The following is a 22,908-nucleotide window of genomic DNA, read 5'->3' as shown; positions in this document are numbered from 1 at the left end:
CCTAAAATCCCCAAATTTTCCCCTAAAAACCCTGTTTTTTCTCCCTAAACCCCCGAATTTTCCCAAAATCTCCTTTTTTCACCCCAAACAGGCACCCTTGGGCAGGATGACCGGCTCCAGCCCCGTGTCCCTGTGTCCCCTAAACCCCCCTAAAATCCCCAAATTTTCCCTAAAACCCCCAAATTTTCCCCTAAAATCCCCAAATTTTCTCCCAAAATCCCCATTTTTTTTCCTAAAAACCCCCAATTTTCCCAAAATCTCCTTTTTTCACCCCAATCCAGGCGCCCTCGGGCAGGATGACCGGCTCCAGCCCCGTCTCTCCCGCCTCGTCCTCGGGGGGCTCCCCCGGCAGCCCCTCCCCCCCCGCGCCCCCCCGGGCGGCGCCCGAGGGACCCCCCGACCCCCCCGACCCCCCCCGGCTGTGGGAGCGCAGCGCGGCCGGCACCGCCGAGCAGGCCAAGCACGTAAGGGTTAACTGGTTTATACTGGTTATACTGGTTTGTACTGGGAATGGACTGGGAATGGACTGGGAATGGACTGGGAATGGACTGGGAATGGTTATACTGGGTTATACTGGGTTATACTGGTTATACTGGGTTATACTGGGTTATACTGGGTTATACTGGGTTATACTGGGTTATACTGGGTTATACTGGGAGCGCAGCGCGGCCGGCACCGCCGAGCAGGCCAAGCACGTAAGGGTTAACTGGGGATACTGGTTATACTGGGTTATACTGGTTATACTGGGTTATACTGGGTTATACTGGTTATACTGGGTTATACTGGGTTATACTGGGAGCGCAGCGCGGCCGGCACCGCCGAGCAGGCCAAGCACGTAAGGGTTAACTGGGGATACTGGTTATACTGGTTATACTGGTTTGTACTGGGAATGGACTGGGGAACGGACTGGGAATGGGCTGGGAATGGACTGGGAATGGACTGGGAATGGTTAGACTGGGTTATACTGGGTTATACTGGGTTATACTGGGAGCGCAGCGCGGCCGGCACCGCCGAGCAGGCTAAGCACGTAAGGGTTAACTGGGGATACTGGTTATACTGGTTATACTGGTTATACTGGGAATGGACTGGGAATGGGCTGGGAATGGACTGGGAATGGTTATACTGGGTTATACTGGGTTATACTGGGTTATACTGGGTTAGACTGGGTTATACTGGGTTATACTGGGTTATACTGGGAGCGCAGCGCGGCCGGCACCGCCGAGCAGGCCAAGCACGTAAGGGTTAACTGGTTTATACTGGTTTGGACTGGTTATACTGGTTATACTGGGAATGGACTGGGAATGGGCTGGGAATGGACTGGGAATGGTTATACTGGGTTATACTGGGTTATACTGGGTTATACTGGTTATACTGGGTTATACTGGGAGCGCAGCGCGGCCGGCACCGCCGAGCAGGCCAAGCACGTAAGGGTTAACTGGGGATACTGGTTATACTGGTTATACTGGTTATACTGGGTTATACTGGGTTATACTGGGTTATACTGGGTTATACTGGGTTAGACTGGGTTATACTGGGTTATACTGGGAGCGCAGCGCGGCCGGGACCGCCGAGCAGGCCAAGCACGTAAGGGTTAACTGGTTATACTGGTTATACTGGGAATGGACTGGGAATGGACTGGGAATGGACTGGGAATGGTTAGACTGGGTTATACTGGGTTATACTGGGAGCGCAGCGCGGCCGGCACCGCCGAGCAGGCCAAGCACGTAAGGGTTAACTGGGGATACTGGTTATACTGGTTATACTGGTTATACTGGGAATGGACTGGGAATGGACTGGGAATGGTTATACTGGGTTATACTGGGTTATACTGGGAGCGCAGCGCGGCCGGCACCGCCGAGCAGGCCAAGCACGTAAGGGTTAACTGGTTTATACTGGTTTGTACTGGTTATACTGGTTATACTGGGTTATACTGGGTTATACTGGGAGCGCAGCGCGGCCGGCACCGCCGAGCAGGCCAAGCACGTAAGGGTTAACTGGGAATACTGGTTTGTACTGGTTATACTGGTTTGTACTGGGAATGGACTGGGAATGGACTGGGAATGGACTGGGAATGGACTGGGAATGGTTATACTGGGTTATACTGGGTTATACTGGGTTATACTGGGAGCGCAGCGCGGCCGGCACCGCCGAGCAGGCCAAGCACGTAAGGGTTAACTGGGGATACTGGTTTGTACTGGTTTGTACTGGGAATGGACTGGGAATGGACTGGGAATGGACTGGGAATGGTTACACTGGTTATACTGGGTTATACTGGTTATACTGGGTTATACTGGGTTATACTGGGTTATACTGGTTATACTGGGTTATACTGGGAGCGCAGCGCGGCCGGGATCGCCGAGCAGGCCAAGCACGTAAGGGTTAACTGGGGATACTGGTTATACTGGTTTGTACTGGTTTGTACTGGGAATGGACTGGGGATGGACTGGGAATGGTTATACTGGGTTATACTGGGTTATACTGGGTTATACTGGGTTATACTGGGTTATACTGGGTTATACTGGGTTATACTGGGAGCGCAGCGCGGCCGGCACCGCCGAGCAGGCTAAGCACGTAAGGGTTAACTGGTTTATACTGGTTTGTACTGGGAATGGTTATACTGGGTTATACTGGGTTATACTGGGTTATACTGGGTTATACTGGGTTATACTGGTTATACTGGGTTATACTGGGAGCGCAGCGCGGCCGGCACCGCCGAGCAGGCCAAGCACGTAAGGGTTAACTGGGGATACTGGTTTGTACTGGTTTGTACTGGGAATGGACTGGGAACGGGCTGGGAATGGTTAGACTGGGTTAGACTGGGTTATACTGGGTTATACTGGGTTATACTGGGAGCGCAGCCCAGCCGAGATCGCCGAGCAGGCCAAGCACGTAAGGGTTAACTGGTTATACTGGTTTGTACTGGTTTGTACTGGTTATACTGGGAATGGACTGGGAATGGTTATACTGGTTATACTGGGTTATACTGGGTTATACTGGGTTATACTGGGTTATACTGGTTACACTGGGTTATACTGGGTTATACTGGGTTATACTGGTTAGACTGGGTTATACTGGGTTATACTGGTTATACTGGGATATACTGGTTTATACTGGTTATACTGGTTTGTACTGGGAATGGACTGGGAACGGGCTGGGAATGGTTATACTGGTTATACTGGGTTAGACTGGGTTATACTGGGAGCGCAGCCCGGCCGAGATCGCCGAGCAGGCCAAGCACGTAAGGGTTAACTGGGGATACTGGTTTGTACTGGTTTGTACTGGGAATGGACTGGGAATGGACTGGGGAACGGGCTGGGAATGGTTAGACTGGTTATACTGGGTTATACTGGGTTATACTGGGTTATACTGGGTTATACTGGGTTATACTGGTTTGTACTGGGTTATACTGGTTTATACTGGTTTATACTGGGTTATACTGGTTTATACTGGTTTATACTGGTTTGTACTGGTTTATACTTCTTATACCGGGTGTAGCAGTGACTTGAGGAGCTTTGCAGTGAAATAACCCCAATTTATTCAAATTTTGCCCTAAAATCTCGGGGTTTTTTGCATTTTTTCAGTTTTTTTTCCCCCTCCCCCATCTCACCTGTCCCTCACCTGTCCCACCTTTATCTCACCAGTCTCACCTTTATCTCACCTGTCCCTCACCTGTCCCAGGTGAACCCTCCAGGAGTTTTGCAATGAAATAACCGCAATTTATTCCATTTTTGGGCTAAAATCTCGGGGTTTTTTGCCTTTTTTTCGGGTTTTTTTCCCCTCACCTGTCTCACCTGTGTCCCACCTGTCCCAGGTGAGTCCTTAAGGAGCTTTGCAGTGAAATAACCCCAATTTATTCAATTTTTGGGCTAAAATCTCGGGGTTTTTTGCATTTTTTTTGGGTTTTTTTCCCCTCACCTGTCTCACCTGTCCCACCTGTCCCTCACCTGTCCCAGGTGAGTCCTTAAGGAGGTTTGCAATGAAATAACCCCAATTTATTCCATTTTTGGGCTAACATCTCGGGGTTTTTTGCATTTTTTCGGGTTTTTTTGCCCCTCACCCATCTCACCTGTGTCTCACCTGTGTCACCTTTATCTCACCTGTCTCACCTGTCCCAGGTGAACCCTTCAGGAGTTTTGGAGTGAATTATCCCCAATTTATTCCATTTTTGCCCTAAAATCTCGGGGTTTTTTGCATTTTTTTCCGTTTTTTTTCCCCCTCCCCCATCTCACCTGTGTCTCACCTGTCCCTCACCTTTATCTCACCAGTCTCACCTGTCCCAGGTGAGTCCTTAAGGAGGTTTGCAATGAAATAACCTCAATTTATTCAAATTTTGCCCTAAAATCTCAGGGTTTTTTGCCTTTTTTTCGGGTTTTTTCCCCCTCACCCATCTCACCTGTGTCCCACCTGTCCCACCTGTGTCTCACCTGTCTCACCTGTCCCTCCCCTGTCTCACCTGTCCCAGGTGAATCCTTCAGGAGTTTTGCAGTGCAATGACCCCAATTTATTCCATTTTTGGGATAAAATCTCGGGGTTTTTGCCGTTTTTTCAGGTTTTTGTTTCCCTCACCTGTCCCTCACCTGTCCCACCTTTGTCTCACCTGTCCCAGGTGAGCCTTTCACTAGTGACTTTAAGTGGTTTGCAGTGAAATAACCCCAATTTATTCAATTTTTGGGCTAAAATCTCGGGGTTTTTTGCATTTTTTTCCGTTTTTTTTCCCCCTCCCCCATCTCACCTGTCCCTCACCTGTCTCACCTGTCCCACCTGTCCCACCTGTCCCCCCAGGAGGCCGAGGTGGAGCACCGCGTGGCCGAGATGAAGCGCGAGGGCTTCTGGTCGCTGCGGCGCCTGCCCAAGGTGCCCGAGCCGGCGCGGCCCAAGGTGCACTGGGACTACCTGTGCGAGGAGATGCAGTGGCTGGCCGCCGACTTCGCCCAGGAGCGCCGCTGGAAGAGGGGCGTGGCCCGCAAGGTGACACACCTGGGCGCACCTGGGCGCACCTGGCGGAATTCGGGGGGAAATCGGGTGAAATTTGGGCGAAAATCGGGCGAAAATCGGGTGAAAATTGGGTGTTTTTTGGTGGGTTTTGATCACCTGGAGCACCTGTGGTGGCATCTCAGGTGGGTCTGAGCACCTGGAGAAGGTGTGGTCACACCTGGGCACACCTGGTGAAATTTGGGGGGAATTTGGGTGAAATTTGGGCAGAATTCGGGCGAAAATCGGGTGAAATTTGGGTGTTTTTTGGTGGGTTTTGGTCACCTGGTGGCATCTCAGGAGGGTTTGAGAACCTGGAGAAGGTGTGGCCACACCTGGGCTCAGCTGGTGGAATTTGGGAGGAATTTGGGTGAAATTTGGGCGAAAATCGGGTGAAAATCAGGCGAAATTTGGATGTTTTTTGGTGGTTTTTGGTCACCTGGTGGCATCTCAGGAGGGTTGGAGCACCGGGTGGAGCCAAGGGCACACCTGGCCGCACCTGGCAGAATTCGGGGGGAAATCGGGTGAAATTTGGGCGAAAATCGGGTGAAATTTGGGTGTTTTTTGGTGGGTTTTGGTCACCTGGTGGCATCTCAGGTGGGTTGGAGCACCTGGAGAAGATCAGGTGACACCTGGGCACAGCTGGGTGAAATTTGGGTGGAATTTGGGTGTTTTTTGGTGACCTGGTGGAGCCAAGGACACACCTGGCCACACCTGGGCGCACCTGGCGGAATTCGGGGGGAATTCGGGGGGAATTTGGGTGAAAATCGGGTGAAAATCGGGCGAAAATCGGGTGAAATTTGGGTGGTTTTTGGTGGTTTTTGGTCACCTGGTGGCATCTCAGGAGGGTTTGAGAACCTGGAGAAGGTGTGGCCACACCTGGTCACACCTGGCAGAATTCGGGTGGAAATCGGGCGAAATTTGGGCGAAAATCGGGTGAAATTTGGGTGGTTTTTGGTGGGTTTTGGTCCCCTGGAGCACCTGTGGTGGCATCTCAGGTGGGTCTGAGCACCTGGAGAAGGTGTGGTCACACCTGGGCGCACCTGGCGGAATTCGGGGGGAAATCGGGTGAAATTTGGGTGTTTTTTGGTGGGTTTTGGTCACCTGGTGGCATCTCAGGTGGGTTGGAGCACCTGGAGAAGGTGTGGCCACACCTGGTGAAATTTGGGTGAAATTTGGGTGAAATTCGGGTGTTTTTTGGTGGTTTTTGGTCACCTGGTGGCATCTCAGGAGGGTTTGAGAACCTGGAGAAGGTGTGGCCACACCTGGGCTCAGCTGGTGAAATTTGGGTGGAATTTGGGTGAAAATCGGGTGAAATTCGGGTGAAATTTGGGTGGTTTTTGGTGGGTTTTGGTCACCTGGTGGCATCTCAGGTGGGTTGGAGCACCTGGAGAAGGTGTGGTCACACCTGGGCGCACCTGGCGGAATTCGGGGGGAAATCGGGCGAAATTTGGGTGTTTTTTGGTGGTTTTGGTCACCTGGTGGCATCTCAGGTGGGTTTGAGCACCTGGAGAAGATCAGGTGACACCTGGGCACAGCTGGTGGAATTTGGGTGATTTTTGGGCGTTTTTGGGTCATTTTTGGTGGTTTTGGGTCACCTGGTGGCAGCTCCGGTGGGTTTGAACGTGTGGAGAATCTGTGCCCCACACCCGTGTCACACACGTGTCACACGCATGTGTCACGCGTGTCACACGCGTGTTGCAGGTGGTTTGCATGGTGCTGCAGCACCACGAGGAGCAGCGGGGCTGGAGTGTGTCACACGCGTGTTCCCTGTGTCACACGTGTGTTCTCTGTGTCACACACGTGTTCCTTGTGTCACACACGTGTTCCCTGTGTCACACGCGTGTTCCCTGTGTCACACACGTGTTCTTTGTGTCACACGCGTGTTCCCCGTGTCACACGCGTGTTCTCTGTGTCACACGCATGTTCCCCATGTCACACGCGTGTTCTCTGTGTCACACGCGTGTTCCTTGTGTCACACACGTGTTCCCTGTGTCACATGTGTGTTCACTGTGTCACATGCGTGTTCTCTGTGTCACACGCGTGTTCCCTGTGTCACACGTGTGTTCCCTGTGTCACACGCGTGTTCCCTGTGTCACACGCGTGTTCCCTGTGTCACACGCGTGTTCCCTGTGTCACACACGTGTTCTTTGTGCCACACGCGTGTTCCCCGTGTCACACGCGTGTTCTCTGTGTCACACGCGTGTTCCCCATGTCACACGCGTGTTCTCTGTGTCACACGCGTGTTCCTTGTGTCACACACGTGTTCCCTGTGTCACATGTGTGTTCACTGTGTCACATGCGTGTTCTCTGTGTCACACGTGTTCCCCGTGTCACACACGTGTTCTCTGTGTCACACGTGTTCCCCGTGTCACACGCGTGTTCTCTGTGTCACACATGTGTTCTCTGTGTCACACGTGTTCCCCGTGTCACACACGTGTTCTCTGTGTCACACGTGTTCCCCGTGTCACACGCGTGTTCTCTGTGTCACACGCGTGTTCTTTGTGTCACATGCGTGTTCTCTGTGTCACACGTGTTCCCTGTGTCACACGCGTGTTCTGTGTCACACGTGTTCCCTGTGTCACACGCGTGTTCTCTGTGTCACACGTGTTCCCTGTGTCACACGCGTGTTCTCTGTGTCACACGTGTGTTCCCTGTGTCACACGCATGTTCCCCGTGTCACACGTGTGTTCCCTGTGTCACATGTGTGTTCACCGTGTCACACGCGTGTTCTCTGTGTCACAAGTGTGTTCCCTGTGTCACACGTGTGTTTTCTGTGTCACACGTGTGTTCTCTGTGTCACGTGTGTTCACCGTGTCACGTGTGTTCCCCTTGTCACACGTGTGTTCTCTGTGTCATACGCGTGTTCTCTGTCACACCCGTGTTATCTGTGTCACATCCATGTCACACATGTCCCACACATGTCCCACCCGTGTCCCACGCGTGTCCCAGGTGGTTCGCATGGTGCTGCGGTACCACGAGGAGCAGCGGGGCTGGGCTGTGTGCCTGTGGTGTGTCACACATGTGTCCCACGCGTGTCACACACATGTCACACGTGTCCCACCCGTGTCCCACACATGTCGCAGGTGGTGCGCATGGTGCTGTGGCACCACGAGGAGCAGCGGGGCTGGGCTGTGTGCCTGTGGTGTGTCACACACATGACACACGTGTCCCACGCGTGTCACAGGTCGTTCGCATGGTGCTGCGGCACCACGAGGAGCAGCGGGGCTGTGTGCCCATGGGGTGACACACATGTCACACATGTCCCACACATGTCCCACATGTCACATCCATGTCACACCCATGTCCCACGCGTGTCGCAGGTGGTGCGCATGGTGCTGCGGCACCACGAGGAGCAGCGGGCTGGGCTGTGTGCCTGTGGTGTGTCACACACATGACACACGTGTCCCACGCGTGTCCCAGGTGGTTCGCATGGTGCTGCGGCACCACGAGGAGCAGCGGCAGCGCTCGGAGCGCGCCAAGCGCGAGGAACAGGCCAAGCTGCGCCGCGTGGCCGCCGCCATCGCCCGCGAGGTCCGGCACTTCTGGAGCAGCGTCGAGAAGGTGACCAGACACCTGGGGGGACACGGGACACACCTGGGGACACCTGGGGACACCTGGATACACCTGGGGACACCTGGGGACACCTGGGGGGACATGGGGGGACACGGGGGACATGGGGGACATGGGCACACCTGAGATACACCTGGGCACACCTGGGGGGACACGGGGGACACCTGGATACACCTGGGGGGACATGGGGGGACATGGGGGGACATGGGATACACCTGGGATACACCTGGGGGGACATGGGGACACACCTGGGCACACCTGGGGACACCTGGGGACACCTGGGGACACCTGGGGACACCTGGATACACCTGGGGGGACATGGGGGGACATGGGCACACCTGAGATACACCTGGGGGGACATGGGGACACCTGGGGACACCTGGGGGGACATGGGGACACACCTGGGGACACCTGGATACACCTGGGGGGACACGGGGACACACCTGGGGACACCTGGGGACACCTGGGGACACCGGGGATGCACCTGGATACACCTGGGGGGACATGGGGGGACATGGGGGGACATGGGATACACCTGGGGACACCTGGGATACACCTGGGGGGACATGGGGGGACATGGGGGGACATGGGGACACCTGGGGACACCTGGGATACACCTGGGGGGACATGGGGACACCTGGGGACACCTGGGACACCTGGGCACACCTGGGATACACCTGAGATACACCTGGGGGGACATGGGGGGACATGGAGACACCTGGGATACACCTGGAGGGACATGGGGGGACATGGGCATACCTGGGACACCTGAGAGACACCTGGGGGGACATGGGGGGACATGGGGACACACCTGGGCACACCTGGATACACCTGGATACACCTGGGGACACCGGGGATACACCTGGGGGGACATGGGGGGACACGGGATACACCTGGATACACCTGGGGGGACATGGGCACACCTGGGACACCTGGGCACACCTGGGGACACCTGAGGGGACATGGAGACACACTTGGGCACACCTGGGAGCACATGGGCACACCTGGGATACACCTGAGATACACCTGAGATACACCTGGGATACACCTGGGCACACCTGGGCACACCTGGGCACACCTGGGCACACTTGGGGGGACATGGTCACACCTGGGATACACCTGGATACACCTGGGGGCACCTGAGCAGACATGGGGCTACCTGGGCACACCTGGGCACACCTGGAGGAAGCTGGGATAGACCCGGGCACCTGGGAGGGGCACCTGGGGGGACATGGGCACACCTGGGATACACCCGGGCACACCTGGGGCACACCTGAGGGCACCTTAGGGGACATGGGGCACACCTGGGATATACCCAGGCACACCTGGGCACCTGGGGTGGGCACAGCTGGGATTCACCTGGGCACACCTGGGGGCACCTGAGATACACCTGGGTACACCTGGGGGCACCTGGGCGCACCTGGGGGCACCTGAGATACACCTGGGGGCACCTGGGGCATCTGGGGGGACATGGGCACACCTGGGTCCGGCCAGCTCAGCTGACAGGTGCCCAAGTGGGTGGCCAGGTGTGCCCAGGTGTACCCAGGTGTGCCCAGGTGTACCTAGGTGCACTCCCAGGAGTACCTAGGTGCACTCCCAGGTGTGCCCAGGTGTCCAGGTGCCCGGTGCCTGTTGCTGACAGGTGCCCAGGTGCCCAGGTGTGCCCGTTGCTGACAGGTGCCCAGGTGTGCCCAGGTGTGCCCGTTGCTGACAGGTGCCCAGGTGTGCCCGTTGCTGACAGGTGCCCAGGTGTGCCCAGGTGTGCCCGTTGCTGACAGGTGCCCAGGTGTGCCCAGGTGTGCCCAGGTGTGCCCAGGTGTGCCCAGGTGTGCCCGTTGCTGACAGGTGCCCAGGTGCTCCCAGGTGTGCCCGGTGCTGACAGGTGCCCAGGTGCCCAGGTGTGCCCGGTGCTGACAGGTGCCCAGGTGTGCCCGGTGCCCAGGTGTGCCCGTTGCTGACAGGTGCCCAGGTGTGCCCAGGTGTGCCCGGTGCCCAGGTGTGCCCGGTGCTGACAGGTGCCCAGGTGTGCCCAGGTGTGCCCAGGTGTGCCCAGGTGTGCCCGGTGCTGACTGACAGGTGCCCGTGCCGCAGGTGGTGCAGTTCAAGCAGCAGTCGCGGCTGGAGGAGCGGCGCAAGAAGGCGCTGGACCTGCAGCTGGACTTCATCGTGGGCCAGACCGAGCGCTACTCCCACCTGCTGAGCCGCAGCCTGGGCCAGGCCCCGAGGGCCACCTGCGCAGGTGGGCACTGCCCGGGCACCTGGGCACCTGCCCGGGCACCTGGGAGGGGTTTGGAGGGGTTTGGAGGCACCTGAGAGGGTTTGGTGGCATCTGAGAGGGTTTGGTGGCACCTGGCAGAGGTTTCAGAGGGGTTTGGGGTCACCTGGTGAGGTTTGGGAAGGGTTTGGGGTCACCTGAGAGGGTTTGGTGGCACCTGGGAGGGGTTTGGTGGCACCTGGGAGGGGTTTGGTGGCACCTGGGAGGGGTTTGGGGTCACCTGGGAAAGGTTTCAGAGGGGTTTGGGGTCACCTGGGCGCTGCTCCCACCTGCTGAGCCGCAGCCTGGGCCAGGCCCCCAGGGCCACCTGCGCAGGTGGGCACTGCCCGGGCACCTGGGCACTGCCCGGGCACCTGGGCACCGTGTGGGAGGGGTTTGGAGGCACCTGAGAGGGTTTGGAGGCATCTGAGAGGGGTTTCAGAGGGGTTTGGGGTCACCAGGTGATGTTTGGGAAGGGTTTGGGGGCACCTGGGAGGGGTTTGGTGGCACCTGGGAGGGGTTTGGTGGCACCTGGGAAAGGTTTCAAAGGGGTTTGGGGTCACCTGGGCGCTGCTCCCACCTGCTGAGCCACAGCCTGGGCCAGGCCCCGAGGGGCACCTGCGCAGGTGGGCACTGCCCGGGCACCTGGGAGGGGTTTGGAGGTACCTGAGAAGGGTTTGGTGGCACCTGGGAGGGTTTGGAGGCATCTGAGAGGGGTTTAAGAGGGGTTTGGGGTCACCTGGTGAGGTTTGGGAAGGGTTTGGGAGCACCTGGGAGGGTTTGGGGTCACCTGGGAAAGGTTTCAGAGGGGTTTGGGGTCACCAGGTGAGGTTTGGGAGGGGTTTGGTGGCACCTGGGAGGGGTTTGGGGTCACCTGGGAAAGGTTTCACAGGGGTTTGGAGGTACCTGAGAAGGGTTTGGTGGCACCTGGGAGGGTTTGGTGGCAGCTGGCAGAGGTTTCAGAGGGGTTTGGGGTCACCAGGTGAGGATTGGGAAGGGTTTGGTGGCACCTGAGAGGGTTTGGTGGCACCTGGGAGGGTTTGGTGGCACCTGGGAGGGGTTTGAGGGCACCTGAGATGGGTTTCACAGGGGTTTGGGGTCACCAGGTGAGATTTGGGAAGGGTTTGGTGGCACCTGGGAGGGTTTGGAGGTATCTGAGAGGGGTTTGGTGGCACCTGGGAAAGGTTTCAAAGGGGTTTGGGGTCACCTGGGCGCTGCTCCCACCTGCTGAGCCGCAGCCTGGGCCAGGCCCCCAGGGCCACCTGCGCAGGTGGGCACTGCCCGGGCACCTGGGCACCTGCCCGGGCACCTGGGCACCGTGTGGGAGGGGTTTGGAGGCACCTGAGAGGGTTTGGGGTCACCTGGGAGGGTTTGGAGGCATCTGAGAGGGGTTTAAGAGGGGTTTGGGGTCACCAGGTGAGGTTTGGGAGGGGTTTGGGGGCACCTGGGAGGGGTTTGGGAGGGGTTTGGAGGCACCTGGGAGGGTTTGGAGGTACCTGAGAGGGGTTTGAGGGCACCTGGGAAAGGTTTCAGAGGGGTTTGCGGTCACCAGGTGAGGTTTGGGAGGGGTTTGGTGGCACCTGGCAGAGGTTTCAGAGGGGTTTGGGGTCACCTGGTGAGGATTGGGAAGGGTTTGGTGGCATCTGAGAGGGGTTTGGTGGCACCCGTGGGTGCTCAAGTGACGCCCATGGATACCAGGATCTCACCCGCGGGTGCTCAGGTGCCACCCGTGAGTGCTCAGCTCCCACCCGTGGGTGCCGGGCCCTCACCTGTGGGTGCTCAGCTCCCACCCGTGGGTGCCGGGCCCTCACCTGTGGGTGCTCAGCTCCCACCCGTGGGTGCTAAGGTGCCACCCATGGGTGCCCAGCTCCCACCTCTGGGTGCTAAGGTGCCACCCAAGAGTGCCCAGGTGTCACCCATGGCTGCCCGGCTCCCACCCGTGGGTGCCCAGGTGTCACCCATGGGTGCTCAGCTCCCACCCGTGGGTGCTGGTCTCTCACCCGTGGGTGCCCAGGTGTCACCCATGGGTGCTGGTCTCTCACCCGTGGGTGCTGGTCTCTCACTCGTGGGTGCTCAGCTCCCACCCGTGGGTGCCGGTCTCTCACCCATGGGTGCTCAGGTGTCACCCGTGGGTGCCGGTCTCTCACCTGTGGGTGCTCGGGTGTCACCCATGGGTGCTGGTCTCTGACCCGTGGGTGCCCAGGTGTCATCCATGGGTGCCCAGCTCCCACCCGTGGGTGCCCAGGTGTCACCCATGGGTGCCGGGCTCCCACCCATGGGTGCTGGTCTCTCACCCATGGGTGCCGGGCTCCCACCCATGGGTGCTGGTCTCTCACCCGTGGGTGCTGGTCTCTCACCCGTGGGTGCTGCTCTCTCACCCGTCCCCTCCTCCCGCAGCCTCGGCCGAGAGCCCCCCCCGAGCCCTGGGGGAGCTGCTGGGCGCCCTCCCCCCACAGGTAACGCCCCTCCCCCACCCCAAATACAGCCCCTCCCCCACCCAGCCCCTCCCCCACAGGTAACGCCCCTCCCCCCCCAGGTAACGCCCCTCCCCCCTCGCCCCTCCCCCACAGGTAACGCCCCTCCCCCACCCCAAATACAGCCCCTCCCCCACCCTGCCCCTCCCTCACAGGTAACGCCCCTCCCCCACCCTGCCCCTCCCCCACCCCAAATACAGCCCCTCCCCCCCCGGTAACGCCCCTCCCCCACCCAGCCCCTCCCCCGCAGGTAACGCCCCTCCCCCACCCAGCCCCTCCCCCACAGGTAACGCCCCTCCCCCACCCTGCCCCTCCCCCACCCCAAATACAGCCCCTCCCCCCCCGGTAACGCCCCTCCCCCACCCTGCCCCTCCCCCCGCGGTAACGCCCCTCCCCCACCCAGCCCCTCCCCCACAGGTAACGCCCCTCCCCCACCCAGCCCCTCCCCCACAGGTAACGCCCCTCCCCACCAGGTAACGCCCCTCCCCCACCGCAAAATACCGCCCCTCCCCCCGCCCCCCCCAAAATACAACCCCTCCCCCACCCCGCCCCTTCTCCTCCCCCAAAATTCTGCCCCAACCCTCCCCCACCACCCCAAAATGCCGCCCCTCCCCCCACAGGTAACGCCCCACCCCCACCCCAAATACCGCCCCTCCCCCACCCCAAATACCACCCTCACCCCGCCCCTCCCCCGCCCCGAATTCACCGCCCCTCCCCCCCGCCCCTCCCCCATTCTCACCCCTCCCCCATTCTCACCCGCCCCTCCCCCATTCCCCCCTCCCCCTCCCCCATTCTCACCCCTCCCCCCCCCTCACCCGCCCCTCCCCCACCCGCCCCTCCCCCAGGTTCTGGGCCGGCCTCGGGACCCTCCCCCGCCCTGGGGGCGCCGCGAGGAGGATGAAGAGTTCCGGGCCGAGGAGGAGGAAGGTCAGGGGGGAGGGGAGGGGGGAGGGGAGGGGAGGGGAGGGGACACCCGCACGGGGCAGCTCTGGACACTTTTTGCCATTTTTTACCTTTTTTTTGGCCATTTTTTACAATTTTTTACCATTTTGCTGCCATTTTTTATGTTTTTGTTGCCATTTTTTTACCATTTTGGTAAAACTTTTTGCCTTTTTTGACCATTTTTTACCATTTTTGGCCATTTTTTAATCATTTTTTGCCATTTTTTATCATTTTGGTGCTACTTTTTATCATTTTGGAGCCATTTTTTACCATTTCAGTGAAACTTTTTGGCCATTTTTTACAATTTTGGTGCCATTTTTTACCATTTCAGTGAATTTTTTGGCCGTTTTTTACAATTTTTTACCATTTTTTGCCATTTTTTATCATTTTGGGGCCATTTCTTACCATTTCAGTGAATTTTTTTGCCATTTTTTACCATTTTTTACCATTTTTTGTCATTTTTTATCATTTTGGTGCCATTTTGTGTCATTTTTTACCATTTTTTACCATTTGTTGCCATTTTTTACCATTTTTTTGTCATTTTTTATCATTTTGGTGCCATTTTGTGTCATTTTTTATGATTTTTTACCATTTGTTGCCATTTTTTACCATTTTTTGGCATTTTTTACCAATTTTGTGTCATTTTTTACCATTTTGGTAAAATTTTTTGCCATTCTTTACCATTTTTTACCATTTTGGTGACATTTTTTACCATTTCAGTGAATTTTTTTGGCAGTTTTTTACAATTTTTTACCATTTTTTGCCATTTTTTACCATTTTGGTGCCATTTTTTATCATTTTGAGGCTATTTCTTACCATTTCAGTGAATTTTTTTACCATTTTTTACCATTTTTTGTCATTTTTTATCATTTTGGTGCCATTTTGTGTCATTTTTTACCATTTTTTACCATTTTTCGCCATTTTTTACCATTTTTTGGCATTTTTTACCATTTTTGTGTCATTTTTTACCATTTCGGTAAAAATTTTTGCCATTTTTTACCATTTCTTGTCATTTTTTACCATTTTGGTGCCATTTTTTACAATTTCAGGGAATTTTTTTGGCCATTTTTTACCATTTACCATTTTTTGCCATTTTTTACTATTTTGGTGCCATTTTGATCAATTTGGTGCCATTTTGGTGAATTTTGGTGCCGTTTTTTACCATTTTTATCCATTTTGCTGCCATTTTTTGCCATTTTTTGCCATTTCAGTGCCATTTTTTCCCATTTTGGTGCCATTTTTTCCCATTTCGGTGCCATTTTTTCCCATTTCGGTCCATTTTTCCCATTTCGGTCCATTTTTCCCCATTTTGGCGCCGTTTTGGTGAATTTTGGTGCCGTTTTGTGGCAGGTGAGGACGAGGAGGACACGATCGCGGCCCAGGAGCGCCTCGAGGGCGACGTCGACCACCAGCAGGAGCTGGACGACCTGGCCAGGGAGGGTAAGGGGCAGGAACACCCAAAATCACCCCAAAAATACCCCAAAATCACCCAGAAAATACCCCCAAAAAAATCACCCAAAATCCCCCAGAAAATATCCCAAAAATCACCCAAAATCACCCCAAAATCACCCAGAAAATACCCCAAAAAAATCACCCAAAACCCCCCAGAAAATATCCCAAAAATCACCCAAAATCACCCAAAAATACCCCAAAAAATCACCCAAAATCCCCCAGAAAATACAAAACAAACATCACCCAAAATCACTGAAAAATACCCCAAAAAAATCACCCAAAACCACCAGCAGGAGCTGGACGACCTGGCCAGGGAGGGTAAGGGGCAGGAACACCCAAAATCACCCCAAAAATACCCCAAAATCACCCAGAAAATACCCCCAAAAATCACCCAAAGTCACCCAGGAAATATCCCAAAAAATCACCCAAAATCACCCATAAAATATCCCAAAAATCACCCAAAGTCACCCAGAAAATATCCCAAAAAAATCACCCAAAATCACCCATAAAATATCCCAAAAATCACCCAAAATCACCCAGAAAATACCCCCAAAAAATCACCCGAAATCCCCCAGAAAATATCCCAAAAATCACCCAAAATCACCCAAAAATACCCCAAAAATCACCCAAAATCCCCCAGAAAATACAAAACAAACATCACCCAAAATCACCCAAAAATACCCCAAAAAATCACCCAAAACCACCAGCAGGAGCTGGACGACCTGGCCAGGGAGGGTAAGGGGCAGGAACACCCAAAATCACCTGAAATCACCCCAAAAATACCCCAAAATCACCCAGAAAATACCCAAAAAAAATCATCCAAAATCCCCCAGAAAATATCCCAAAAATCACCCCAAAAAAATCACCCAAAACCCCCAGAAAATATCCCCAAAATCACCCCAAAATCACCCAAAAATACCCCAAAAAAATCACCCAAAATCCCCCAGAAAATACAAAACAAACATCACCCAAAATCACCCAAAAATACCCCAAAAAAATCACCCAAAACCACCAGCAGGAGCTGGGCGACCTGGCCAGGGAGGGTAAGGGGCAGGAACACCCAAAATCACCCCAAAAATACCCCAAAAATACCCCAAAATCACCCAAAAATTCCCCAAAAAATCAACCAAAATCCCCCAGAAAATATCCCAAAAATCACCCAAAATCACCCAAAAATACCCCAAAAAAATCACCCAAAACCACCAGCAGGAGCTGGACAACCTGGCCAGGGAGGGTAAGGGGCAGGAACACCCAAAATCACCTGAAATCACCCCAAAAATACCCCAAAATCACCCAGGAAATACCCCCAAAAATCACCCAAAGTCACCCAGGAAATATCCCAAAAAATCACCCAGAAAATATCCCAAAAATCACCCAAAGTCACCCAGGAAATACCCCAAAAATCACCCAAAATCACCCATAAAATATCCCAAAAATCACCCAAAATCACCCAGAAAATACCCCCAAAAAATCACCCGAAATCCCCCAGAAAATATCCCAAAAATCACCCAAAATCACCCAAAAATACCCCAAAAAAATCACCCAAAACCACCAGCAGGAGCTGGACGACCTGGCCAGGGAGGGTAAGGGGCAGAAACAGCCAAAATCACCTGAAATCACCCCAAAAATACCCCAAAATCACCCAGGAAATATCCCAAAAAATCACCCAAAGTCACCCAGGAAATATCCCCAAAAATCACCCAGAAAATATCCCAAAATTCCCCAGAAAATACCCCCAAAAAAATCACCCAAAATCACCCAAAAATACCCCAAAAAAATCACCTAGGAAATATCCCAAAAAATCACCCAGGAAATATCCCAAAAATCACCTAAAAATACGCCAAAATCACCCAGGAAATACCCCAAAAAAATCACCCAAAATACCCCAAAAAAATACCCCAAAATCCTCCAAAACCCCCCAGAAAATACCCCAAAAAATTACCCAAAACCCCCCAGAAAATATCCCCAAAAATCACCCAAAATCACTCAAAAATACCCCAAAAAATAAACCAAAATCCCCCAGAAAATACAAAACAAACATCACCCAAAATCACTGAAAAATACCCCAAAAAAATCACCCAAAACCACCAGCAGGAGCTGGACGACCTGGCCAAGGAGGGTAAGGGGCAGGAACACCCAAAATCACCTGAAATCACTCCAAAAATACCCCAAAATCACCCAGGAAATACCCCAAAAATCATCCAAAATCCCCCAGAAAATATCCCAAAAATCACCCAAAATCCCCCAGAAAATACCCCAAAAAAAATCACCCAAAACCCCCAGAAAATATCCCAAGAAAATCACCAAAACCCCCAGAAAATATCCAAAAATCACCCAAAATCACCCAAAAATACCCCAAAAAAATCACCCAAAACCCCCAGAAAACATCCCAAAAATCACCCCAAAAATCACCCAAAATCCCCCAGAAAATATCCCCAAAAATCACCCAAAATCACCCCAAAATACCCCAAAAAATCACCCAAAATCCCCCAGAAAATACAAAACAAACATCACCCAAAATCACTGAAAAATAACCCAAAAAAAATCACCCAAAACCACCAGCAGGAGCTGGACGACCTGGCCAGGGAGGGTAAGGAGCAGGAACACCCCAAATCACCCCAAAAATACCCCAAAATCACCCAAAAATACCCAAAATCACCCAGAAATACCCCAAAAATCACCCAAAATCACCCATAAAATATCCCAAAAATCACCCAAAGTCACCCAGAAAATACCCCAAAAAATCACCCGAAATCCCCCAGAAAATATCCCAAAAATCACCCAAAATCACCCAAAAATACCCCAAAAATCACCCAAAAATCCCCCAGAAAATACAAAACAAACATCACCCAAAATCACTGAAAAAATAACCCAAAAAAAATCACCCAAAACCACCAGCAGGAGCTGGACGACCTGGCCAGGGAGGGTAAGGGGCAGGAACACCCAAAATCACCCCAAATCACCCCAAAAATACCCCAAAATCACCCAGAAAATATCCCAAAAATCACCCAAAATCTCCCAGAAAATATCCCCAAAAATCACCCAGAAAATATCCCAAAATTCCCCAGAAATACCCCTAAAAAAATCACCCAAAATCACCAAAAATACCCCAAAAAAATCACCCAAAATCACCTAGGAAATATCCCAAAAAATCACCCAGGAAATATCCCAGAAATCACCCCAAAAATACCCCAAAATCACCCAGGAAATACCCCAAAAAAATCACAAAAAATACCCCAAAAAAATACCCCAAAATCCTCCAAAACCCCCCAGAAAATATCCCCAAAAATCACCCAAAATCACTCAAAAATACCCCAAAAAATAAACCAAAATCCCCCAGAAAATCACCCAAAATCACCCAGAAAATACAAAACAAACATCACCCAAAATCACCCAAAAATACCCCAAAAAAATCACCCAAAACCACCAGCAGGAGCTGGACGACCTGGCCAGGGAGGGTAAGGGGCAGGAACACCCAAAATCACCCCAAAAATACTCCAAAATCACCCAAAAATACCCCAAAAAAATCACCAAAAATCCCCCAGGAAATACCCCAAAAAAATCACCCAAAATCACCCAGGAAATATCCCCAAAAAATCACCCAAAATCACTCAAAAATACCCCAAAAAATAAACCAAAATCCCCCAGAAAATCACCCAAAAAATACCCCAAAATCACCCCAAAAATACCCCAAAATCACCCAGAAAATACCCCAAAAAATCCCCCAAAGTCACCCAGGAAATATCCCAAAAAATCACCCAGAAATATCCCAAAAATCACCCCAAAAATACCCCAAAATCACCCAGAAAATACCCCAAAAAAATCACCCAAAATCACCCAAAAATACCCCAAAAAGTCACCCAAAATCCCCCTGAAAACATAAAAAAAATTGACCCAAAATCACCGAGAAAATACCCCAAAAAAATCACCCGAAAATCACCCAAAACCACCAGCAGGAGCTGGACAACCTGGCCAGGGAGGGTAAGGGGCAGGAACACCCAAAATCACCCCAAATCACCCCAAAAATACCCCAAAATCACCCAAAAATACCACAAAAAATCACCCAAAATCACCCAGAAAATATCCCAAAAATCACCCAAAATCACCCAAAAATACCCCAAAAAACACCCAAAATCCCCCAGAAAATATCCCAAAAATCACCCAAAAGCACCCCAAAAATCACCCAAAATCATCCAGGAAATATCCCAAAAATCACCCAAATCACCCAAAAATACCCCAAAAAGTCACCCAAAATCCCCCTGAAAATATAAAAAAAATTGACCCAAAATCACCCAGAAAATACCCCCAAAATCACCCAAAATCCCCCAGAAAATATCCCAAAAATCACCCAAAATCACCCAGAAAATATCCCAAAAAATCACCTCAAAAATACCCCAAAATCATCCAGGAAATACCCCAAAAAAATCACCCAAAATCCCCCAGAAATTACCCCAAAAAATCACCCAGAAAATGCCCCAAAAAGTCGCCCAAAATCGCCCCAAAACACCCCAAAATCACCTTAAAATACCCCAGGATATTTCAAAATTACTGAAAGTAATCCGAAATTATCCGAAATTATCCAAAAGGTGCCCTGGAAATCCCAAAATGACCCAAAATCAGCCTTGAAACCCCAAAATTACCCAAAATTACCCAAAATCAGCCTTGAAACCCCAAAATTCACCCTGAATTCCCCAAAATGACCCAAAATTCGCCCTGAAAATCCCAAAATAACCCAAAATGACCCAAAATAAGCCTGAAAACTTCAGAATTACCTAAAATGACCCAAAATCAGTTCTGAAAACCCCAAAAATGAGCCAAAATGTCCCAAAATGATCTCTAAAGCCCCAAATGACCCAAAATTACCCAAAAATCAGCCTTGGAACCCCAAAATGCCCCAAAATGACCCAAAAACAGCCTGAAAACTTCAGAATGACCCAAAATGACCCAAAATCAGCCTTGGAACCCCAAAATGACCTAAAATGACCCAAAATACTTAAAAATCAGCCTTGACCTCCCAAAATGTCCCAAAATGACCCAAAATGTCCCAAAATGTTCCAAAATGACCCAAAATTCGCCCTGAAAATCCCAAAATGACCCAAAATCAGACTTGAAACCCCAAAATTACCCAAAATGACCCAAAATCAGCCTGAAAACTTCAGAATGACCCAAAATGACCCAAAATACTTAAAAATCAGCCTTGATCTCCCAAAATGTCCCAAAATGACCCAAAATGTCCCAAAATGACCCAAAATATCCCAAAATTAGTTCTGAAGCCCCAAATGTCCCAAAATGACCCAAAATGCCCCAAAATCAGCCCCAAAACCCCCAAATTTTCCCCAAACCGCGCTGGGCCCCCACCAGATCCACCCGGGAGCCACCGAGAACTTCACCCGGGGCCCCCAGGTGTCCCCAGGTGTGCCCAGGTGTGCCCAGGTGTGCCCAGGTGCCCCCAGGTGCCCCCAGGTGTGCCCAGGTGTGCCCAGGTGTGCCCGCCGTGTTGCAGGTGCGCTGCCCATGGAGGAGCTGCTGCAGCGTTACCGCGGCGCCTTCGCCGACTCCGACTGCGACTCGGGGCCCGGCGCCAGCAGCACGCGCTCAGGTGAGCCGGGCACGCGTGAACACGCGTGTGCGCACGTGTGTGTGTGTGCAGGTGCGTCTGTACAGGTGTGTGTGTGCAGGTGTGTCCCAAGCCCCCCAGGTGTCTCACCTGTCCCCAAACTCACCTGTCCCATCTCACCTGTCCATCTCACCTGTCCATGTCTCACCTGTCCATCTCACCTGTCCCATCTCACCTGTGTCTCACCTGTCCATCTCACCTGTCCATCTCACCTGTCCATCTCACCTGTCCATCTCACCTGTCCATGTCTCACCTGTCCATCTCACCTGTCCATCTCACCTATCCATCTCACCTGTCCCATCTCACCTGTCCATCTCACCTGTCCATGTCTCACCTGTCCATCTCACCTGTCCCATCTCACCTGTCCATCTCACCTGTCCATGTCTCACCTGTCCATGTCTCACCTGTCCTATCTCACCTGTCCATCTCACCTGTCCGTGTCTCACCTGTCCATGTCTCACCTGTCCATGTCTCACCTGTCCATGTCTCGCCTGTCCATCTCACCTGTCCGGGTGTCTCACCTGTGTCTCACCTGTCCCCAGACTCACCTGGCGGTGACACCGATGACGAGGACGATGACGACGACGACGACGACGAGGCCGAGGAGGAGGAGGAGGAGGAGGGGGAGGGGGGGGGGGAGGGGCCGGCGGCCGAGCCCCGGGGGGGAGGGGCGGCCCCGCCCCCGCCCGCCCAGGTGAGCCCAAAACACCCAAAAATACCCCAAAATACCCAAAATACCCCCAAATATTCCCCAAAATCCACCAAAATACCCCCCCAAATATTCCCCAAAATACCCAAAAATACCCCAAAATATTCCCCAAAATACCCCCAAATATTCCCCAAAATCCACCAAAATACCCACAAAAATACCCCCAAAATAACCCAAAATATTCCCAAAAATACCCCGAAATACCCCCAAAAATACCCCAAAATATTCCCCAAAATACCCCGAAATACCCCCAAAAATACCTCCAAATATTCCCCAAAATCCCCCAAAATACTCCCGAAAATCCACCAAAATACCCCGAAATACCCCCGAAAATACCCCAAAAATTCCCACAAAAATACCCCAAAATATTCCCAAAAATCCCCCAATATACCCCAAAAAATACTCCAAAATATTCCCCAAAATACCCCCAAAATAACCCAAAATATTCCCCAAAATACCCCAAAGTACCCCAAAATATTCCCAAAAATACCCCCAAAAATACTCCAAAATATTCCCCAAAATCCGCCAAAATGCCCCCAAAAATACCCCCAAATATTCCCCAAAATACCCCAAAATGCCCCCAAAAATACCCCCAAATATTCCCCAAAATCCACCAAAATACTCAAAAATACCCCAAAATATTCCCCAAAAATTCCCACAAAAATACCCCAAAATATTCCCAAGAATTCCCCAAAATACTCCCGAAAATCCACCAAAATACCCCAAAATACCCCAAAACATTCCCCAAAATCCACCAAAATACCCCCCAAAATACCCCCAAATATTCCCCCAAATACCCTGAAATACCCCCCAAAAAAATACCCCGAAAATACCCCAAAATATTCCCGAAAATACCCCCAAAAATCCCCCAAAATACCCCCAAAATATTCCCGAAAATCCCCCAAAATACCCCCAA

The 22,908-nt window shown here is 52.5% G+C and overlaps 1 protein-coding gene across 1 annotated transcript in view; it reads left to right on the top strand.

The window, feature by feature from the left end:
- The first annotated feature begins 378 nt into the window (after nucleotides 1-378).
- Nucleotides 379-22,908, top strand: part of SRCAP (Snf2 related CREBBP activator protein) — a 90,950-nt gene continuing 68,420 nt past the window's right edge. The window contains exons 1-9 of the mRNA XM_077789550.1: nucleotides 379-464; nucleotides 4,783-4,968; nucleotides 8,395-8,535; nucleotides 10,636-10,783; nucleotides 13,196-13,254; nucleotides 14,118-14,199; nucleotides 15,565-15,654; nucleotides 21,170-21,265; nucleotides 21,826-21,908. Coding sequence (XP_077645676.1) covers nucleotides 4,813-4,968; nucleotides 8,395-8,535; nucleotides 10,636-10,783; nucleotides 13,196-13,254; nucleotides 14,118-14,199; nucleotides 15,565-15,654; nucleotides 21,170-21,265; nucleotides 21,826-21,908 — 855 coding nt within the window. The 5' untranslated portion in view covers nucleotides 379-464; nucleotides 4,783-4,812. The remainder of the gene's footprint in view (nucleotides 465-4,782; nucleotides 4,969-8,394; nucleotides 8,536-10,635; nucleotides 10,784-13,195; nucleotides 13,255-14,117; nucleotides 14,200-15,564; nucleotides 15,655-21,169; nucleotides 21,266-21,825; nucleotides 21,909-22,908) is intronic.

This window comes from Lonchura striata, chromosome 35, assembly GCF_046129695.1.
Source record: "Lonchura striata isolate bLonStr1 chromosome 35, bLonStr1.mat, whole genome shotgun sequence".
Classification (NCBI taxonomy): Eukaryota; Metazoa; Chordata; class Aves; order Passeriformes; family Estrildidae; genus Lonchura; species Lonchura striata.
This window is presented reverse-complemented; position numbering and strand designations above follow the sequence as displayed.